Consider the following 23091-nt stretch of genomic DNA (forward strand, 5'->3'; position numbering starts at 1 on the left):
TAAATGCAGCACACCCCCCTTTGTCCCCCGGGTATGAGTCATAATCTTAGATTTTGCAAAAAGAATTTTGTATGGCTCTCTGCAGCCACTTATGGGATATTAACTTTTCATATTTGTGTTGAACCCAAGTGACAGAATTTTCCAAGACTTGCTTAGCAAAGCTTTGCTGTGGTATCTGAACAGATGTAGCATCTGTGCACCAAGTTTGGTAACAATTACTCAAGCCAATATTGATTAATGCACATTTATGTAAAATTGAAGTTAAAGACAAATGTTTAAGACCGGACAATTTAGAACGACTGAAGTATCAGTATGTCCTTGATACTTTGGATTGATGATAATTGTAATATTTCAGGACAAGTGGCCCAGTGGTTTCTGACATGTTCTTGAAAAAAAGGATTTCGAGAAAATTGAGAAAAATTTGCAATATTTGTCATTTTTAAAGCAGTAGACAGCAATCATCAACTGGCAGCCCACAGGTCATACAGCGCAGTCTTGATTCCAACCTACAGCCCTTTGCTGCATGTCATCCTCTCTCTGTCAGCCTTTCACGCTAAATGCCGCCCTATCAAATGGATGCAAAATGTCAAAAAAACTATTTAAAATGATAAAAGAAATTGGACTCTAAACCAAGATGTTTTCAAGATAATTGCAAAAATTGATTGTTAGAGAGCTACCTTCTGTCCATTTTTTTTCTGTGCCTAAGGATTGGGCAGAGTTTGCAACCCACCTGCCAATTTTTGGTGACTTTTGGCCTTACCTTTATTGCTGGCGAAAGAAAGCACAGGGCTCCAGCAATGACATGCAGCTTTGACCCCTCAAAATACTGTGGCAAAGGCTGTCACTGATTTGGTCAACTGCCTGAAGAATGATAATAGATTTGTTGTATTGTTGTGGAGGTGAACAGAAGAAACAGCAGACCACTGAAATGTGTTAATTTATTAGTGAGAGCACAGAGAGGAGGACAGGTGGCAGGAAGAAAATACAGATATCATATTTGGATGTATACAGATGATGTACTCTAAACACAAAAGGCTAAATTCGGCCTGGGCCTAAGAGCCCCTGGTGCCTAAAAATTCCCAGATTAATTGTGTGTTGGTCAATTCGAGCATGTAAACACATATGTGTCAGTTTTTTAATTTAACTGTCACAAAGTACAGAGTGACAAGCAGAAGACTAAAGACTTAACACAGCCTTTTTAATCCCATCACTTTCTCACACTGCTAATCTCAACACAAGGTACAACAGACCTGGGGGGTATTCCAGAAAGCGGGTTTAGTGAAAACTCTCAGTATGTTAACCCTGAAATGAGGGAAACTCTGGGTTTTCAGTTCCAGACAGAGAGGTAATTTAAACTCAGAGTCAATCACCATGGCAACTGACTCTCTGTGAACCTAACCTGCTCGCTGGCAGGTTTTCTATGAGAAACCTTGAGTTCACCCTGTCTCCTCCCTACTGCTGAGCCTGAAGCAAGCTGGCAGACAGACATGGGTTGTCCCTATGTAGGAAATCCTATCGATATCGAGGCAGAATTAATTAACAATGCCTTATGCCGGGAGGGGATCTTCAGACCCCGTTTAGATGTGCTGTCATTCCCCAGTGAATATCTGTTTGAACCGTACCGTTTTTCATTTGACTCAATCATTTACCTCAACAACATTCTCCGGCCACACATATCAAATCTGACACACCGCAGACGTGTGCTCTCATCAGAGCAAATATGCATCGCGCTACGTTTTTTTGTGAACGGTAGCTTTTTATATGATATTGGTGGCCTACAGTATATAATGAAATAGCCACTGAATGACAGGTTATTTAAGCTACTTTGTTTAATAAATCAAATATGAATAAAACTAAAGAAAGGTACAGTCATGGCCAAGTCAAATATGCCTTACTTGTTTGAATGATATTTTTATATTTCATTTTAAGCTGCTTTCAAGTGCGTTTTTCCCCTGTGAGATTGCACCTACATGAAAATCAGATTTTATTCAAAACCACTCCACCACTTTTTCACCTGTATACTCCAATTTTAATTAAATGTGGTTAAATGTAAATTAATGGCAGGGCTCTCAAGTTTTGGTGTCAGTTCAGTGTGAGATTTTTGCTGGGTGGCGAAGGGGGGAGGGGGGGCGGGGGGTTCTTGGGTATGGTAGTTTTTAAAGGATTCAAATTTCAAATAAGTCATCAACCATCTATATGTGCTTAAAATAGCTGCCGAAATTAGCAAGGATTCTTTTTTAATATTTTTTGGGGGGGTCCTTGACAGGACAGTTACGCGTGAAAGGGAGAGAGAGACAAAGGGAGTGACATGCAGCAAGGTGCCACAGGCCGGAGTTGAACCCGGGCCGCTGCGGCAAAACCAACATATATGGGACGCCTGCTCTATCCACTAAGCCACCAACATCCCATTAAGCCAGCTCTGCTTGCTAAATTTCACATGCCGCCTCTCTCTCCTTGGCAGCTTTAGCAGTGTTACTTTTTTATGAAATATATGCTCATATTCGCTGTAGGCATTCATGAGCGCCTCCAATTCCACAGGTGTAAAATAAGTTGATCGCTTTTTCTCTCTGGTTGCCATGGTGAATCGAGGTATTGGGACTCCACTGATGATGGCTTTTTATTGTGGTTGTGCACATGCTTAACTCAAGGTGTGCCTACTCAGAGTTGATTGAACTAATTCAAATCAGCTGTTCTGGAACAGGATACTCAGAGTTTCCCAGCTCAGGGTAAGTCAACACAGAGTTCAGGATTAGACTCGGAGTTTGTTGAACCTCTTACCTGGAATACCCCTCTGGCTGTCTGTCACACACACAGGAAGTCAGATTGGGGATTGCTGTCAGATGTTGTGGGGAAAGTCTTTCACCATGGCACAGAAAGTCTGATTGCAGCATTCATAAACACACAAAAACAAAGGCATCACACACACTTATACACACATGGCTGTTCTACTGTCAGATTCATATGCACTATGAATATGTATCATTATCAACCAACAACAATAACAACATCAATATGAGTCATCTGTAAAGAAGTGATGATGACTGGGGTTGAAGACATTCCCAATTTGATTCCTGTGTCAACAGAGAGAAAAAGAAAAAGTTTTGAGTTTTTTGGGAAAAACAGATTAAATCTTTATTAAAAGAGAAAAGAGCACATTCAATGAACCATTTTAAAAAAAAAGACCATAACCTTTTTTGACTCCTCCTCACACTCCAGTATTATACATGCTTTCACTGAATACTTTCATTCATTCATTCACCCTTCATTCATTATCTGTAACTATTTATCCTAGTCAGGGTTGTGGGGGGCTGACATTGGGTGAGAGGTAGGATACAATTTAGAGTCACCAATTAACCTAATGTGCTTCAGACTGTGGGAAGAAGCTGCAGAAACTGAAGATAACCCACACTGACATGGGGAGAACATGCAAACTCCACAGCCAGCCACTGGGCTCGAGCTGTGAGGTGACAGTGTTTAATTAGCAATTCTAGAATAGTAATTAATTTCCCTGACCTTGTTTTATTCTCGTTTCAAGATATGGCCACTTTTGTCCTTCCAGAAAGGACATTACTCGAATGACCCTTTTTATTTTTCTATAAGAAAAACAAAAATGAAAACATGTTCTCTAATAATAATAATAAGTATTATTATTATCATTATTATTATTATTATTATTATTATTATTATTATTATTAATAACACTAATTAACACTATTACAGAGCCCCTCCATCATGGCTGTAAAAAACAGAGAAGAAAACCAAAAGCACTAAACACATTCTACAGTATGGATGTTCCACCCTGCCAAACACCTTTTCTTTTTCTTGGGGCATTTTTTGCCTTTAATGGACAGGACAGTTAAGTGTGAAGGGGGGAGAGAGAGAGGGGATGACATGCAGCAAAGGGCCACAGGCTGGACTTGAACCCGGGCCGCTGCAGCAACAGCCTTGTACATGGGGCGCCTGCTCTACCACTAAGCCACTGACGCCCCAACCAAACACCTTTTCTTGATAGTTCAGACTGTGTGGTTGTCACCTTTTCTTGATACAGAGAAACACCTAAGACCACTTAAGTCCCAATGAGTTATACTTCCAAATAATAAGGTAAACATCTCTGATAGATCTGCTTGAAATGCAGTAACTGTGATCAACATGTATGATCTAGTCCATTGCTTTTTTTCACTGTGCCAGAGTCTTTGAGAAAAAGTCTCGATATTCTTTCTCAGGGCAACAAAGTGGGTATAGCTCTCCCAAAGGTTAGAGTAAAACCTCCTCTTTCCACACTGTTATTAATACAAGTCCCCCAAGAAACCATCAATGCCGGGAATCAATCAATCAATCAATTTTATTTATAAAGCCCAATATCACAAATCACAATTTGCCTCACAGGGCTTTACAGCATACGACATCCCTCTGTCCTTATGACCCTCGCAGCGGATAAGGAAAAACTCCCCAAAAAAACCCCTTTAACAGGGAAAAAAAACGGTAGAAACCTCAGGAAGAGCAACTGAGGAGGGATCCCTCTTCTAGGACGGACAGACGTGCAATAGATGTCGTACAGAACAGATTAGCATAATAAATTAACAGTAATCCGCATGACACAATGAGACAGAGAGAGAGACAGAGAGAGAGAGAGAGATGCATTCTCCATTCAGTGCCACCTGGAATTATTTGAGAGAAAATGGACATGCCAGCTCGGCATTTGTTGGCATTTATACTTAGTTGTAAAGGAATTGCGATACGACATGGCGCTTTTTCTACACCCACAACTGTTGAGCATGACAAAAATCCACAGCTCTCTTCCTGACATCTGGAATCTGTGAGCTCATGCCCATCAGCTCTCCAAAAACAGTGTATGAGGCAAGCCTGGAACAAGCAGGGTGGAGGGCACGCATATCCAAAAAACTTTAACGGGTGCTGGATCAAAAAATCAAACTAAAGCAAAAACCAGACAGGAGATCTGCACATTATATTAAAAGCCTCCAGTAGTAGTACAATAATCACCATCACAAAGCAATGATGGTGATTTCAAAATGCCTGATGAAGATCTCTGTTAGATCAAAATGAGGCAGGTCTGACCATTTTTCTTTCCATTAAAGACGACTTTGGAAAAAGCCATTCTTATGCTTTCATCCCAAGCAGATCTGCCTATACTACAAGCTTTTGTCTCTCTGTCCTCTTTAATACTGGAGATCCACAATCTCAGTCTCTAGGGAGCTCTGTATTCATCACATAATGAATGTTTGGTCGGTCCCAGGGGCACAGACTGTGTGGTTGTCTCCAAGCTTAGATGTTTGTGGTGGGTTGCTCCTTTAATGCAGTGTGTTTCAGTCATTAAGTGCGAGTGAATGCAGCCTCAGACCTGCCTTCTCCCCCAACCACACCCCTAATTAGTGCCAGATTATATAAGGACCTTGGTGGCTGTGCTCATTCTTTGTCTCTTGTCCTCTTCCCTGTTGTGGTTGTTTGTTAGCAGATACGTTGTAAATTCCTTTAGACAAGTCAATGCTTTTAACCCTGTGTGCCTGTCAGCTTTGCTCAGATCCATTATCCAAGCACAATGCATGTGGAACCTTTTGTATGTTTACCTGCTGCGGTTTTGCGATCTTTGTTTTGCTGTTTTGCTGCTTTGTACCTATTTTTCTGTTAATAAACCAGCTAGGGTGTTGGTTCTTTTCTTTTAGTGAGGCAGAGTGCCATCTTTTTGGGAGGTGAGGCACCTATGCATGCAATGCAATGCATGTGAGTAAAAGCACCGGGACACGAGTTTAGATTGTACCATTTTGCCGTGAGTATTGCAGTGTTGCACTTGTGGTGAATAGGTGGCACCTCTGGGCACTCCTTATTGTAGTCTGCCTCTCTATGAGTGGCTTCTGCTCACCTCCCCTAGTTTTGTTTTGTTAAGTTTTGTGTTGGACAGAATATTTTTTCTAAAAGAGTTTGGTTTAAGACTGTCTTGAGCTAATTGTAATAAACAGTATTTTAAAAATTGGCATCAAATCAAACTTTATTTATATAGCGCTTTTCATACATTAAAAATGCAACACAAAGTGCTTCACAAAAAAAAACATACAACAAAAATACTACAAATATTGAAAACCCACCTCTCCCACCCCCACACATAAACACACACACACACACACACACACACACACACACATACATACACACACACACACACACAGACACACACACACGCACACACACACACACACACACACACACACACACTCAATATAGTAACATGTCAGGGCTATCCTGCTCCGGAGCAGGGTAAATTCAGGGTTGAATCTGACCCTATAAAAAGCACCACCCACTGGCCAATCAGCTGTTCGGAAAAAAATGACTCCGCTGACAGAAATGCAGCCCAGTCATGACGGGAAGTTTAATTAATTTGATTGATTTTGATTTGAAAGTTTATTTTGAACATTAAAAAAGAAAAGAAAGCAACAACAACAGACTTCATAAGAAAGAAACTGATCATTTGCGGACACTTAATAGCACCATTAATTAGTGCCAACATTTTGTTTTGTTGGAGGAAATGATCCCTGTTAAAGAGAATGGACCTAATTGACAGCTTTGCTGCTGGAAATGTGGAAAGTAGCCTATCATGTCTACACTTCATGGTGTTTGAGGGATTTTCCTTTTTGTTTTTTAAAGAGGGAGACTATTGTGGTGCAGCTGTTAATTTCTAACACAGCTCAATATCAGGATGATTTTATTCAGACTATCAATATGGTGTTGATGTGATTTAATTGTGGCGTCAGCTTTAAGCTTTATTGTAGCATATATAACGTTATAACGAAGACAAATTTATCGGACGCAATGATGTTAGACGGTAATTGTAATACACGTGCAGCATTGATTTCATGGGATTCAAGGGTGTGATCAGTGTCAGATGTACAGGTACAGGTACTGTAGCTACTTGAACCAGTGATGAGTAATTTAACCTACACATAATTTTATTTTTTACCTTGTTTTGTCTTGATTTTTCCCTCTCTCCTCCTCTCTTTCTTCTTTCCTTACCCGTTTTTTTTCTTCTCTATTATGTGATTTCACTGATGTTTTGATAGGGGAATTTCTTTGATAAGCTTTAAGTGGCTTCTAACCTCTCCGGCACTTTTCTTTTTTTAATCTTGTAAATTTTATACTGTCTGTTTTTAACATTATGTGCAAATAAACTAATCTAACATTATCCATCCCGTTATGCGTTGCCACGCATGTTTCCTCCTCCTGCAGCTGCCACGGTGTTGACCTTTTCTGTAATGTTGCTTTTCTCCTCCTCATATTTTAGTAGAATTAATCTCTGATCCTCACGAGAAATACTTTTTTTGCCCTCACATACGGCGCTCTGTGAGGGCGATCAGTGACGCTGCGCTTCTCTCATGATTGTGATTTGTCCGCTGCATGCGCGTTCACGGCTCTTGATAAAGCAACCCTGGGTTGAGTTACCGAGTTGATATCCAGCGTCGTGATACCGATTATCCTGATTGCCATTATTAGGGTTAGTCAACCCAGGATTGGTCTGGGTAACCCAGAAAAGGTTGATCTCGCTTCGTGATACAGGCCCCTGGTGAGGAAAAAACACCTATAGGGAGCTCATCACAGCCTGTCACAGCCTACGGCCACAGGGAGCGCCGCTACAGAGACCACCCCAACCCAAACAGACCGGGGTAGACTCCACACGTGGTGCAGAGCCCCTCAGTCCCCCGGGCCTGTGGGATCTCCAAGGCGACGTCCCCGTGGGCAGACCGGACACAACTCCCAGTGTGGAGGCTCCCCATGAGGAAACACTGGAGCTAAAAAACTAAAAGACTAAAAGGCAATGGGATAGGTTAAAACAAGTATGAGAAAAAATAATGATAAAATGCATAAAAATGTAAGGATTTAGAGAAATTAACGATTTAAATATTAAAAAAATGAAGATTTAGAAATTTAATAATAATAAAATGCATAAAGATTTAAAAATAACAAATTCTATAATGTATTATCTGACTCACCCAAGTGCACAGATTTATTAGATGAGATGTCTATAATCAAATCAATGTTCCACATCATCCAAAGCAGACTGCAGTAGAGTCATGCCCCCTTTTTTAACAAGCATGGCCAACCATGACGCAAGGAGGAAGCACAAGGCATATTTCAGTCTTTAAATCATAGTTAAGTACATAATTTGTTGTTCAAACTGTTTTTAGTAAACATGAGATGGTTTGTTACTTATACATGTAAAAAAAAATCATATGAAAGATTTATGGCTTTTAATCAGGATTTTTTTCAAAAATGTCTGTCCATTGGAATGGAGGGTGGATCTGAATGTCACCAGAAAATTAAAATGGAAATACTGTTGTGACTTGATTTTCTAAAGAAACAATCAGCTTAAAACATTTTATTGTGTCCACAGAATATTCAGCTCTTGAGTTTTTCAGCATTCTGTTCAAATACAATGCAAAATATATATCCAATGGGTCTCATTCATGAAAAGTGAGTAAATCTGTGTGTAGATTTGCACATAAAAGCCTACTCTACTAAAAACCTACTTCGGATTCAGGAACGCTCAGATTTGATCGTAAACATGTGTGTATGATCATGAATGCCAATCCATCGTAAAGTGACAGCGCGCTCCCAGTAATGAGCAATTAGCATAAATCCCCACCATAAATAGCCAATGACCACCATATAAGGAGGTGTAGGTGCATCCAGTTGACCTGTCAGTCATGGCGCAAACAAAGAAAGAGAGAGAAAGAAAAAAGAATTTTTCCGAAGCAGAGATCAAAATAATTTTGGGTGAAGTGGACTTAAGAAAAAACATTTTATATTCTTCAGTTAGTAGTGGTGTGACAGGGACAGGCAAAGCGAAGGCCTGGAGGGAGGTAACAGATGCTGTTAATGTTGTCTCCGTAGTACAAAGAACCATGTCAGAGGTGAAGCGTAAATGGTTTAAATAAATGATACGGATAACATATAGCCTACAGCAGTTTTGTATGGATCGTCTTCAAATTATTTGAATCTTAATAGCCTAAAGCTCTGTTTTATACAATGTAAATCAAACATTTTTCAAATCAGATTTATTCATTCAAATGATCAAGAAGGCACACAAAAAAAACGTGCTGTCTCAAATCATTCTTTCAGCTGGCGCGTGCTCCTTTGTGGTTCCACCACCTGCTGCTCCTGCTGAACCCAGGCACCGAGGCCAAAGAGGCTGTGATCCGGCTGTCCTTACAGATATTTTTATTATCATCATTCAACATGTAGAAAGAACGTGTAATCTATTGAGTTGATTTACATAGATAATTCACAATCATGAACCTAATCTGGATCTTAAACCTGCTAACTGCCAACTAATTTAACTAAATGTGTTATATTTTTAATATTTTTGTCATGTTTAGATTATGTGTTTCAAAGGCATCTGTGTATTGTGTACATAACAGAAGGCAATACGAATTAAAATTGTAATTTCCAATAGTGAAAAGCAATATTTATGTGCTTTACTAAATTTACACAAGCACTACGAGTGGTCAGGAGCAGGAGTAGATTTTGTTAGTAGCTACGAAAAGATCGGAGCTACTAAAATATTGATGAATGTGGACATGCACGTAAATTTCCGTCTGCAAACAGTTTACACACAAATTCCTTCTGCTCACGTTTCATGAATGAGACCCAATGTGTTGTAAACCAGTGTTTCCTAACTGGTGGGTTGTGGGTTCGTTCTGAATGGACTGCAACACGAGCAGAACGAATTTGCGTGTAAATTGTTCGCAGAGGGAAATTTACATGTATTTTGGCATTCATCAATGTGTAAGTAGCTCCAATCTTTTCGTAGGTATTAACAAAATTTACACCTGCTACGGACAGCACATAAATATTGCTTGTTATTATTGTTTACAATTTTAATTTGTTTTGTGCTCTGTTATGTTCACAATATGCAGATTCCTTTGAAACACATTAGCTAAACGTGAAAAAAAAATAGAAATAAATCATTTAGTAAATACATTGATATTCAGCAGATTTAAACTTCAGATTAGGTTTCTTAAAAACATGAATGAGTTAGTTAGATAAAACTTACTTGTTAAACCAGACAGTGGGTTATTGCCTAAATTAGACTGCCTGTATTAAGATGTTTTAATAGTGGTTTAATTTCTCAACAGACAAAGAATGCTGAGGCTTAGATCAAACACTATTGTTACCTGGCTGTCCATGACCACAGGTAAGGGATTAAATGGGTTTAAATTAAGAATTGATGCCATGGGCCAAATTAAAAAAAACTAAAATATGACAATATAAATATAAACAGAAATAGTCATACCACTACTAACAGATGAAAATAAAATGTATTTCTCAATCCCAGTTCACCCCAAATAACTTCAGTCTCAGCATTGGAAAAGCTTTTCTCTCTCTCTCTCTCTCTCTCTCTCTCGCTCTCTCTCTCTCTCTGTCTCTGTCTCTCTCTGTCTCTGTGTTTGCGTCATGTTTGCAGGTAGAGCAGAGCTGTAGAGTGAGTGACTAATGGACAGCTACTTAACAGAATCGCAAACTACCTCGACTACATGGTCAAACGCAAGTATGACACTGAATATATCAAACTTTTTGGACCTTGAGCGAATGCATGTTTTAAAGCATCACTTTATGGGGCGTCAGTGGCTTAGTGGTAGAGCAGGTGCCCCATGTACAAGGCTGTTGCTGCAGCGGCCCGGGTTCGACGCCAGCCTGTGGCCCTTTGCTGCATGTCACTCCCTCTCTCTCTCCCCCCTTCACGCTTGTCTGTCCTGTCAAATAAAGGCAAAAAATGCCTAAAAAAATATCTTTAAAAGCATCACTTTATTCACTGATATGAGTTAACCATTCCTGAAAAATAATCTCATGTTTTTTGTTGAAAAAAAGGTGTATGAAGACCATTTTTTGTCATTTTTCCTATTAGGTGATTCTGGTGTTAAGAATCTACGTTCATCGGAATGGACGGGGGAGAAAAAAAGAGGTGTTTTTTTTTTTTTTTCCTGCTAATGATTGATGAGTGCATTTAGAGTAGAAATCCACCCTTACAATACTTTTTTTGTGTTTGGAACATATTGGGTTTTGACCAGGTTAGGATGACCACCATATAATCACAATGTCCCAAGTTCAATCCTGGCATGGAGCTTTGTTGCATGTAATGCCTCTCCCTCTCTCTCTTTCGCTCTCCACATTGCCTGTCTGTATCTCTACTGTCACTATCAAAGCACGAGGCCAACAACCAGCAGCTTTTTCTTTTTAACACTTACTGCAATCACTGTAGAATATCAGCCAGCTTCTCTTGGTAATACTCATAGTTTTCTTTGCAGTCTTCCCACAGGTTCAGAGGTTGGTCCTCATTGTCAACAAATGTGTCCCAGGTGTAGGAGAAGTCCAGGGGCTTCATCACCCTCAGTTTACAGCCAGCGGCGTGAAGGGCCTTCAGTCCGGCCTGGATCTCTGTTTCCTCCCACTCAAACAGTCGAGCAGCAAAGATGCTCAGCTTGACGTTTTTCCTGGCCTTCAGCACTTCAGCTATCTTTGCTGCACAAGCAGAGCATGGACTGGAGGACACATACCTAGAAGGAATGTGACAGAATGTAGACAAATGTTGGTAATTTTCAACAATGTCACACATTTCTGACTATCATTGTATAAAAGCCCTAGAAAGACACCAGATTTAGAGGCACTTATTTTATTGTACAACTTTTACATTTTTGTGTACAAGGGTGTTACTAAATGGACACAATTTTGAATGTCATGTTTAGGCTTATGCCAGTTTTAAAATTTTCCAACCGGTTTGATTTAAAGCCAAATATCTAACCGAACCGATATATCGAATTATATACCTAATTTTACCACTGGGGGTCGCATCTGAGCTATTTTTCCCAATAAAAGCCCATTATAGGTGTAATGTGCTTCCAATCCACTAGGTGGCGGTAATGCTGTATTAACCGCCAATACACACAAGGTTACACAAGAAGAAGAAGACGCAGAAGGACACCAAGGAACCTTCCTCTGACTCCGCTCTCTCAGTGGAGACACAGCGGTTGAGAGGGCCGAGTGAGAGGACGGTCCTGTAGTAGTTCCAGCCCCCCAAATAGTACCAGGAACTTCTTTAGTGGAAACGGGTTACTAGGGCAACAAACTGAATGACTGCTGAGTCCCTCGCACTTTTCCCCGCCCCCAATGAAATTTGATCTCTCACAGCAGACAGCTGAGCAGAGCGGAGCTGTGGAGTCCCTCTGAAGCCTCTGAGACAAACTAAACAAAACACTTGTAGGCTCCTCTACTTCATTTATAAACAAACATAAACCTTATTGAGTTGTCATAATGCATGTTACAATGCAAGATAAGTTGAATATAGTCCCTTGACACGCTCTCCTCCGGATTATCTGGTTGATGTGAATTAAACCGGGTGGAGCTCTTAAACCGGACCGAACCGGTTAAATCGGAAATCGGCACAAGCCTAGTCATGTTCTGTTTTCTTGTGATGAGGAATACTATTCAGCCTGTGAAGACTGTTGTATGAGGTTTTTTTGTGGCTCTTAAGAGGCTTTGTCAAGTCTGGGAGAATGACACAAGTGACATCACTGTAGTTATCTGGGCATGGAGACAACAGAATTTCAACTAAAAGAAGAATTTACCAACAAGAAAGTGTCTACTAAAAGATCCTATTCACTTGCATTATGGGAAATGTAGGACCAAGTGTTTCAGGAGCATGACTCAGAACTACTACTTCTAAGGACCAAAAATGAGGATGTCCTCTCTGTAATGGGTTTTTTTTTTTTTTTTTTTACTTTTTTTAACCCATCTCTCACAAGTCCCAGACTTCATGGAAGCAAAATACTAAATCATTAGAGTGCCTTTGATATTTAGTTATCTATCAAAGGCTGGTGTTTTAACATTAAAAGATCTGCCAGCCTCTTACAACCACATTTTATGAAATCATAAATGCAACGTTTTTATGAATGCTGTGTTGTATATGATAATACATGTGCAATATTAATGTAAAGGCAAAAACAAATGTAATGTTTTCTAATTGATTATATATTGTGCTGTTGGGGTATTTAAATTCCTCATCATTTAATGCAATACATGTGTAACAAGGTTGTTTTGTTTGTTTGAAGTTCGTGTTCCTTTAATTTTGTTCTTATTTTATTTTCATATTGATGGATGTGTATTTTGGGTTTATTTATGCAAGACTCCATTTTATTTTATTTTGGAGGAATATTTTATTTTGGCGGATGTGGTTGGTATAGTTACCGGAAGCCAGCAGCTCGTCCCTTTTGCTGCTTGGACTTCCATGTTACGGTTTGTAGTGCACACAGCTCCGTGACTTTTATATTTTAATCTGCAATGCACAAATTTCACTGAAAACATAGTATGTTGAGTGATATAAACATTGTTGACAAGTTTTGCAACCATTGGTAAGTTCTCTTCTGGTGCATAGGGGCAGGAGCTGTGTGTGTGTGTGTGTGTGTGTGTGAGGACAACGCCAACCACACTATTGTGTTGTTTTATCTGTTTACACAGGTATGTTTTATATAAAAAAGAAACGTTTTAATTTATCATTTTATTTGTTATTTTATTTATTAGTAAGAGCCTTTGCACATGATTTTGTATTTTATTGTTTTATATTAATTCATTGTTATATTGTGTTTGGGAAAAAATACTTAAACAGGTTCATGCTAAAACTAAACTAAAAATAGTTGGTGCTGTGAGAAAAATATTTCATGATTTCATGTCATGTTAAAAAAAGATAACTCATGTTTATGTAAAAACTATACGATCACATTGAGTGTCATAATCACGCCCTTTTGCTGCTTGGACTTTCATGTTACAGGGCAGGAGCTGTGTGTGTGTGTGTGTGTGTGTGTGTGTGTGTGTGTGAGGACAACACCAACCACACTATTGTGTTGTTTTATCTGTTGACACAGAGGATGACAATTAAATGCTGTGAACCTGATCAAAACCAGTCTCGTCATTCTGCTGGAGTGAGTCAGAATATGAGGAGTTACAACTTGTGCCGTGACTTGTGACTGCTGAAGATCTGCCTACAGCTGATCCTACATCCAGTAGACTGTCTTTGAACTGGCCTCGATATTTGTGTGATCAATCAGGTTCCGCAAGTGGCATTTCAGCAATATAATTTTGCTTGCCTCTAGCCATTTTATTTTGTTTGTGTGTGTGGCTATTGAGTCTGCCTGCCACAAAGGCAAGTGTTTTGTTTTACTTAGAGGTCCTGTTTTATGTTATTTACATACAGTCATTTTCCATGTTGCAGTTGGTATGGATTTTATTTGTTAAATCAGTTCTGATTAACACACAGACAGTCTATTCTCAGTTTTGGTCCTGTGCATTACAACAAATTGTTTTGAACATAATTACGGTCATCTTTTTGTCAGTAACATTTTACATTCGATCATAAGTTCTCTGGTACATGTTTTGGTCATTTGATTTGTGACACTATTGAGTGAATATGACAGATGGCACATACATAAAATTTGAGACTGCAGGTCCAATGAACATGGAACAGTCAATCAATCAATCAATCAATCAATCAATCAATCAATTTTATTTATAAAGCCCAATATCACAAATCACAATTTGCCTCACAGGGCTTTACAGCATACAACATCCCTCTGTCCTTTGGACCCTCACAGCGGATAAGAAAAAACTTTAACGGGGGGGGGAAAAAACCGGTAGAAACCTCAGGAAGAGCAACTGAGGAGGGATCCCTCTTCCAGGACAGACAGGCGTGCAATAGATGTCGTACAGAACAGATCAGCATAATAAATTAACAGAAATCCATATGACACAATGAGACAGAAAGAGAGAGAGAGAGAGAGAGAGAGAGAGAGAGAGAGAGAGAGATACAGGACAGACGGTAATGACAGTAGCTTACAACAACATTAATGAAAGTAATAATATTATCGTTATAGTTCTGGCTACTGTGGTACAATATGTTGAAAGTATATATTAGTATCTGGCAGTATACATGTGTGATAATCATATGTGTATAATAACAGTAGAAGTATGACTAATGACTAATGATGGCAGCAGCAGCAGCAGGAGGCATCTGGCAGGACAACAGCAGCACAACCACACGTCACGCTATCCAGGCACCGTTGCGATATGAGTTAACCTGAGACAGTGGAGCACAAAGGCTCCGGAGAAGAAGCCGAGTTAGTGACATCCAGAATGGCTGAGTTAGCAAGATGCAGTAATAGGATACGAGAAAGAGAGAGAGAGAGAGAGAGAGAGAGAGAGAAGGTGCCCGGTGTATTACAGGGGGTCCTCCGGCAGACTAGGCCAAAGTCAGCCTAACTAGGGGCTGGTAAAAGGCAAGCCTGAGCCGGCCCTAACTATAAGCTTTATCAAAGAGGAAAGCCTTAAGTCTAGTCTTAAATGTGGAGACGGTGTCTGCCTCCCGGACCGTAACAGGAAGATGATTCCACAGGAGAGGAGCCTGATAGCTGAAGGCTCTGGCTCCTGATCTACTTTTGGTGACTTTAGGGACCACGAGTAACCCTGCGTTCTCAGAGCGCAGTGTTCTGGTGGGGTAATAAGGCACTATGAGCTCTCTAAGATATGATGGAGCTTGACCATTTAGAGCTTTATAAGTTAACAGTAGGATTTTAAATTCAATTCTGGATTTTACAGGGAGCCAGTGCAGAGAAGCTAAAACTGGAGAAATATGATCTTGTTTCTTAGTTCCTGTTAGTACACGTGCTGCTGCATTCTGAATTAGCTGGAGAGTTTTTAAGGACTTACTAGAGCTACCTGATAATAGAGAATTACAGTAATCCAGCCTTGAGGTAACAAAAGCGTGGACCAATTTTTCTGCATCTTTTCGGGTCAGGATAGGCCTAATTTTCGCAATATTACGCAGATGAAAAAATGCAGTCCGTGAGGTTTGTTTTAAATGAGAATTAAAAGACAAATCTTGATCAAATGTTACTCCGAGGTTTCTTACGGTAGTGCTAGAGGCCAGAGCAATGCCATCTAGAGAAACTATGTCATCAGATAAAGAGTCTCTGAGTTGTTTGGGGCCAAGAACAATAATTTCAGTTTTGTCTGAATTTAACATCAGGAAATTGGTGCTCATCCAGGTTTTTATGTCTTTAAGGCAGTTATGGAGTTTAGTTAATTGATTACTTTCTTCTGGCTTCATCGATAAATACAACTGTGTATCATCCGCATAACAATGGAAATTTATAGAGTGATTTCTAATGATGTTGCCTAAAGGAAGCATATATAGAATAAATAGGATTGGTCCGAGCACAGAATTTTGCGGAACTCCAAAACAAACTTTAGTACGTAAGGATGATTCATTATGAATGTCAACAAACTGAAAACGATCAGATAAATAAGATTGAAACCAGCTTAGTGCAGAACCTTTTAGGCCAATTAAGTGTTCCAGTCTCTGTAGCAGAATTTGATGGTCAATAGTGTCAAACGCCGCACTAAGATCTAATAAGACAAGTACAGAGACGAGTCCTTTGTCTGAAGCAATCAGAAGGTCATTTGTAATTTTAACTAGTGCTGTCTCAGTGCTATGATGCACTCTAAATCCTGACTGTAATTCCTCAAATAAATTATTATCATGGAGAAAATCACACAGCTGGTCTGCGACTACTTTCTCAAGGATCTTTGACATAAAGGGAAGATTAGATATTGGTCTATAGTTGGCTAACACCTCTGGATCCAGGGTGGGCTTTTTTAGTAGAGGTTTAATTACAGCTACCTTAAAAGACTGTGGTATATAGCCTGTTAATAAGGATATACTGATCATATCTAATATATGAGTGTTAACTAAAGGTAGTTTTGGTAGGGGTTTTGCATTGCCATCTGTATCAGTGTCCTCACCATGTACTGTGTGTACTCCTGGTTGTGTTAAAGGGCATAATATCAATGCTGCTCCCCAGACTCCCACTCCCATTTATCCTGACAGTTGTGCCCCAAAAACTCCTGCCCCCATTCATGGTGCACACCAGAGTGCTTACAACTCCACTCCTATTCATCCTTACTGTGCTGCTCAGGTCCCTCACCCCCCCGCCTATCCGCCTTATTTTCAAACACGGAAGTAAATAGTGATCAACTTCCGTTTTTTTGTGCGTGACTTCCGGTCAGCCGCTTTCCCTCATGCTTTCCCTTACCGGAGCTAACGGTGTAAGCTACTTTTTTTTTCAATTTTCAGTTGTTTATGTTAAGTCAATCAGTTAGTTAGTTAGTTAGTTGGTTAGTTAGTGTATTTTGTATAGATAACTGTGCCCACGTTTCCATTATAACGGAAATTTATTCCCTCTAACTGTTAAACGCGAATAAGTCGCATGTTAATCAAAAACTATGAACCAAAAAAAGCACAATCTATCCCGAGTGAGACAAACTGTTTGATCCCCGTCTCCAGTGTACCAGCAGAGAACCTGCAGAACCGAATCAGCGAAAAAACACACCGGGCTACACAGCCTCTCTACCTGAGCAGCTGAAGCTGCAGCTTGCACCCATCACTGAGTGCCGAGCAGCAACCCGACGCAATCTATGGTATCCTAAAGCAACATTTTAGTGACCTTTCCTACTCCTGCATGCCACTCGCTGATTTCTACTGTACCATTCCCAGGGCTCATGAAGGTCCCATTGATTACTGGGTGCATCTGAATAAAGCAACTGATATAGCGGAGGAGTGCTTTCAGCGTCAGGGGGAAAAGCATGGGAGACCTAAACAAATGGACCTGCATTTGTATAGCGCCTTTCTAGTCATCTAGTGACCACTCAAAGCGCTTTTTACACTACGAGTCACGTTCACCCATTCACACACACATTCATACACTGGTGGCCAAGGCTACCATACAAGGTGCCACCTGCTACTCAGTTTTAACACACTCACACACCGATGAAACAGCCATCGGGAGCAATTTGGGGTTCAGTATCTTGTTCAAGGATAGGATACTTCGAAATGCAGCCTGGAGGAGCCCAGGATCGAACCGCTGATCTTTCAATTGGTGGATGACCCGCTCTGCCTCTGAGCCACAGCTAAACAAAGAGGTAGTCATGATGTTTGTGAGACACTGTAATGAACCTTCCCTGTCTGTTGTGTTCAAGAGCAAGCTGGCTGATAGCTGGACGGCTAAGGAGGTCCAAGGGAGGATCAACGAATATCACAGGGAGTTAAAGTCCTGACCCAATAAGCCCACTTCTGATCGTTCTCCCAGACAAGCTGTTGCTGTAGCGGACAATGGCATACAGGAGGTTGAGAAACCAGAGCCTGAGGCTATGTTGCATTGCCACAAGCAATGTGTGAGTCAGCCTCAGCAGAGTGTGGACCTTGTCTCAATGCAGAAGAGTGTGGACAAGATGGCTGAGATGCTTGGTGACATATTAAGTAGACTGGCAGTCACTAAAGGTCCTCCTGGCTCTCAGGGCTGCAACCCTCCACTTCAAAAGAAGAGGGTTTCGGGACCCAGAGTTTGCAGTATTTGCAATGACAGTTCTCACTCAACCATTGCCCATTGTCAGCTACACCGCCTGTGTTTCCTATGTCACCAGCCAGGCCACACTAAACTTCAGTGCCCCAACAGCACATCTCTTCCTATGCCCCAGTCTGCCGCCATCTCTTTCTCCAGTGAGGGAAACTAAACTGCCCATGCTTTGAGAGGGGCAGTGTGGACCTCAGTGACAAATCCCTTAGTGTTGATGATGATTTACGGTCATTGTACAAGTCTGTTTGTGAGAGTGTTCCCAGTACCAAGACAGTCATCCTTCAGAACACACAGCATTTAAATGCCAGTGACGATTTGTTTTACACGCCTGTAGTTGTTAATGGATGTGAAACAGTCACTGCCTTGTTGGACTCAGGTTCTATGGCGTGTTCTGTGAACAAGACTGTAGAACAGAAGCTCATTGCTGGTGGCATTTTGACCTGTGATGTTGAACGAGACTTGGACATTGTGCTGATCGGATGTGGAGGTCACAGAGTCCGCCCTAAGAGAGTTTGTGATCTTGAGCTTGTGGTGTCTGGATATAAAGTGAGTGGTTATACTGGTGGTTCCCGGACAGATGGATAAGCTCACTGTAGGGACGAAGGTGATCAAATATCTGATATGCAGATTCAAAGAGTCAAATAAATACTGGGAACTGATCTCCGAGACGGTCGGTTCTAGTGTTGAAGGACGCGATTTACTTGCCATGCTCGCCGGCATCCAAAGGTGGGAAGGTGAGGATGTGCCAGACTTTGTGGGGACAGTCAAACTCAACAGTACTGTTACGCTCTTACCTGGACACGTACATCTGGTGTGGGGGAAGCTCCCAGAAAAGTCACGTGGACCCCCAGGCTGCACTGTTGTGGTTGAGCCGACACAGTCTCGTCCTATGCCGAGAAATGTTCTTGTTGGGAGAGTTGTGACACCCTTATGGGGAGACGGGTGGGATCCTATAAAGGTCATTAACCCCACAGACAAACCCATAATGATCAGGAGAAATGCTAATCTGGCAGATGTGTACTCATGCCTGGCTGTGGAGGAAATCCAGCCCGCTGACAGTCCATGTCTCAAGTCCAACAGCCAGCAACTTTCAACAGGACAGATGTCAAACTTGCCTGACTTGGCAGAGACTCTGAGGAAACAAGGCTTGGGTGACTTGGATCTCGACTCATGTGAAGTGTCAAATCAGTGTAGGAAAAGGATGTGTGAACTCGCCCTGAAGTACTCTGACATCTTCTCCAAGCACAAAATTGACTGCGGTGAAGTGACACATTTTGTTCACAAGATCCATCTGAAGGATGAGACACCTTTCAAGCTCCCTTACAGACGCATTCCTCCAGCTCATTACCAAAACTGGAGGATGGAAAAATGGAGGAGAAAGGTATCATCAGGAAGTCAACAAGCCAGTTTGCTTCGCCGTTGGTCTTGGTCTGGAAGAGGAATGGGGAGCTATGTATCTGCACTGGCTGGCTAAATGCCCGGACTGTGAGGTACGCCTACCTTCTCCCTCATCAGGCAGACTGCCTTGCTGCACTGAGAGGGAATGTGCTGTTCAGTACCATGGACCTCACGTCCAGATTTTACAACATTCCTCTCAACAAAGAGTCCAAGAAATTCACTGCCTTTGCCTCATCTGTTGGCCTTCACAAGTATAATAGGCTTCCTCAGGTTCATGAGAATGATGATGACAATATTCGGAGATCAGAACTTCATGAGCTTGCTTTGTTACCTGGATGATTAACTGGTGTTTGCTCCCATTGAGGACGAAGCTACAAACAAGCTTGAGATGGTCTTTGAGCGGTTGCGAGCACACAACCTGAAGCTCGCCCCCAAGAAGTGTCACCTTCTGCGCCGCTCAATCCACTTCCTTGACCATGTCATTGACAGAGATGGGGTGTCGACGGATCCTGCTAAGTTGGAGGCCATAAATAATGTGTCCAAGTCAGACCTGATGGCTCCGAATGGTTAGACCCCATGCTCAAGGAGGATCAAGCCATTCCTGGGTCTGGTCAACTGGTACCAGCGCTTTATTCCTCACTGCTCCACCCTGCAAAAGCCACCCATTCAGCTGACAGTTGAATCAAAGATCAACAAGGGATGGAAAGGGATGAGATGGAAACGTGTGCATGTCTACAGGAGGCTGACAGCTGAGGACTGGACTCCAGGTTGTGACAAGGCTCTACAGGACCTGAAAGATGCCCTGCTCAGTCATGTCATACTGGCTCACCCTGACTTCTCCAAGCCGTTCATCCTATCCACCGATGCATCAACTGACGGCTTGGGTGCTGTTCTGTCCCAGGTTGTTCCTGGTGACAAACAGGCTCGTCCGATAGCGTTTGCCAGTAAGTCCCTGAAGAAGGCCCAGAGGAACTACCCCGCTCAACGTTTAGGATTTCTGGTGCTGAGATGGGCGGTCTGCAAGAAATTCTGTATGTATTCACCGCTTGGACTGATAATAATCCTCTTGTTCACATTCTCACAAAGCCGAAGCTGGATGCAGTCAAGCAACGCTGGGTTTCGAAGTTGGCCACCTATGAGTTTGACATCAAATACATCCCTGGGCCGAAAAACGTTGTTGCTGATGCCCTCAGCAGGGAAACTTTCGTGGCGAGGAGGATCGGGGAGCATCTGGTTAGTGAGCCATACCAAAAACTGCTGAAAGAGTCAGGGGATCTGTCTGGAGGTGATGTTCAGGAGGCTTTCAGATCGTCGACTGTCCGCCAAGCTACCCAAAAGGCCACTCAGAAAGCCAAGCTGTCTCCTCCTTGTGTTGCAGCACCCCTTGTCAGCTCTCTGTCTAAGGATGAGGTGTCAGCTCTCTTAAACTGCCACAAGATGGCGCCTCTAGTGCGAACGCCTGTTACAGCAGCTGCGGAGAAGGAAACGGGGATATCGCGCCGGAGTGCAGCGCCGATACCGGAGGAGAGGGTACAAACCCATCCTCCCGTCCGTCGTCATGGGGAATGTAAGATCCCTCCCCAACAAGATGGATGAGCTGTCGGCGCTGACTCGCCATCAGAGGGAGTACCGGCAGAGCAGCGTGCTGGTGTTTACCGAGACATGGCTGAAGGCGGAAGTACCGGACACGATCGCCGTGCTGGACAGATTCCAGCTCATCAGATACGACAGGACAGCAGACAGCGGTAAGAGGAAAGGAGGAGGGCTGGTTTCTCATGTCATTATGGTAGCAATGTATGCCCCCCCGTCTGCAAAGGCTGAGTCTGCTTGTGACATTCTCCACTCTGTTACAAGTAGGCTGCAAACACAGCAACCTCAAGCCCTCCTTCTGATCTCTGGGGACTTCAACCATGCCTGTCCATCCACCACCCTGCCCACCTTCACCCAGTATGTTTCCTGCCACACCAGAGACAATAAAACACTGGATTTATTTTATGCCAACACCAAGGAGGCATACCACTCATCCCCCTGCCCCCCCTGGGAAGAGCTGATCACAACCTGGTTCATCTTCTGCCTGTCTACAGACCTCTGGTGCAGAGGGAACCAGCAACCACCCGCACTGTGAAGAGGTGGTGTGATGAGGCCGAAGAGGCCCTGAAGGACTGCTTTAAGGACTGCTTTCCCACTGTGTGGGAGGTACTCAGCGATTCCCATGGGGAGGACACTGACAGTCTGACATCATGTATTACGGATTATATTAACCTCTGTGTGGAAAGCACCTTACCCACCAGGACTGTACGCTGCTTCTCCAACACCAAACCCTGGATTACTCCAAATATAAAAGCTCTCCTGAAGGAGAAGAGGAGAGCTTTTAACTCTGGAAATAAGGAGGAGCTGAAGGCCATGCAGAAGGAGCTACAGAGAAACATCAGGCAGGGAAAGGAAGGATATAAAAAGAAGATGGAGGAACAGCTGCAACAGAGTGATGTCAGCGGAGTCTGGAGAGGTCTGAAAACCATCTCAGGACACAAACAACCAGACTCCCAGGCCAGAGGCGACCAGAAGTCGGTGAATGATCTGAATCTGTTCTTCAATAGATTTGATCAGTCTTCCCCCCCACCTACACTCCTGGCACACTGCTTCGACTTTGTGGACTGGTGGTGCCTGAGGAACCACCTTCAGATCAGCACAGGGAAAACCAAAGAGCTGGTGGTGGATTTCCGCAGGCGCAGACTCCTCCCCCCAACACCAGTGAACATCCAGGGAAAGGACATTGAGATGGTGACATCTTATAAGTACCTGGGTGTTCATCTTAAACAATAAACTGGACTGGACTAATCACATAACAGCACTATACAGGAAAGGCCAAAGCAGACTCTACCTGCTGAGGCGGCTCAGGTCTTTTGGAGTGCAGGGGGCGCTCCTGAAGACCTTCTTTGACACTGTGGTGGCATCAGCCATCTTTTACAGAGTGGTCTGCTGGGGCAGCAGTGTCTTGGCTGCAGATAGGAAGAGACTGGACAAGCTGATCAAGAAGGCCAGCTCTGTCCTGGGATGCTCTCTGGACTCTGTGCAGATGGTGGGAGAAAGGAGGATGACAGCCAAGCTGTCATCTCTGAGGACTAACGACTCCCATCCTCTGCAGGAGGAGATAAAAGCTCTGGAGAGCTCCTTCAGCGATAGACTGATTCACCCAAAGTGTGTGAAGGAACGCTATTGCAGGTCCTTC

At 42.3% G+C, this 23091-nt stretch overlaps 1 protein-coding gene across 1 annotated transcript in view; it reads right to left on the reverse strand.

Moving 5' to 3' along the window:
• Positions 1-924: 924 nt before the first annotated feature.
• The window catches only part of apobec2a (apolipoprotein B mRNA editing enzyme, catalytic polypeptide-like 2a), a 95166-nt gene continuing 72999 nt past the window's right edge, over positions 925-23091 (reverse strand). The window contains exons 3-4 of the mRNA XM_033632901.2: positions 11253-11561; positions 925-3071 (exon numbers count right to left, since the gene is read on the reverse strand). Of these exons, the coding sequence (XP_033488792.1) occupies positions 11258-11561 (304 nt within the window). The 3' untranslated portion in view covers positions 925-3071; positions 11253-11257. The remainder of the gene's footprint in view (positions 3072-11252; positions 11562-23091) is intronic.

Source organism: Epinephelus lanceolatus, chromosome 1, assembly GCF_041903045.1.
Source record: "Epinephelus lanceolatus isolate andai-2023 chromosome 1, ASM4190304v1, whole genome shotgun sequence".
Taxonomy (NCBI): Eukaryota; Metazoa; Chordata; class Actinopteri; order Perciformes; family Serranidae; genus Epinephelus; species Epinephelus lanceolatus.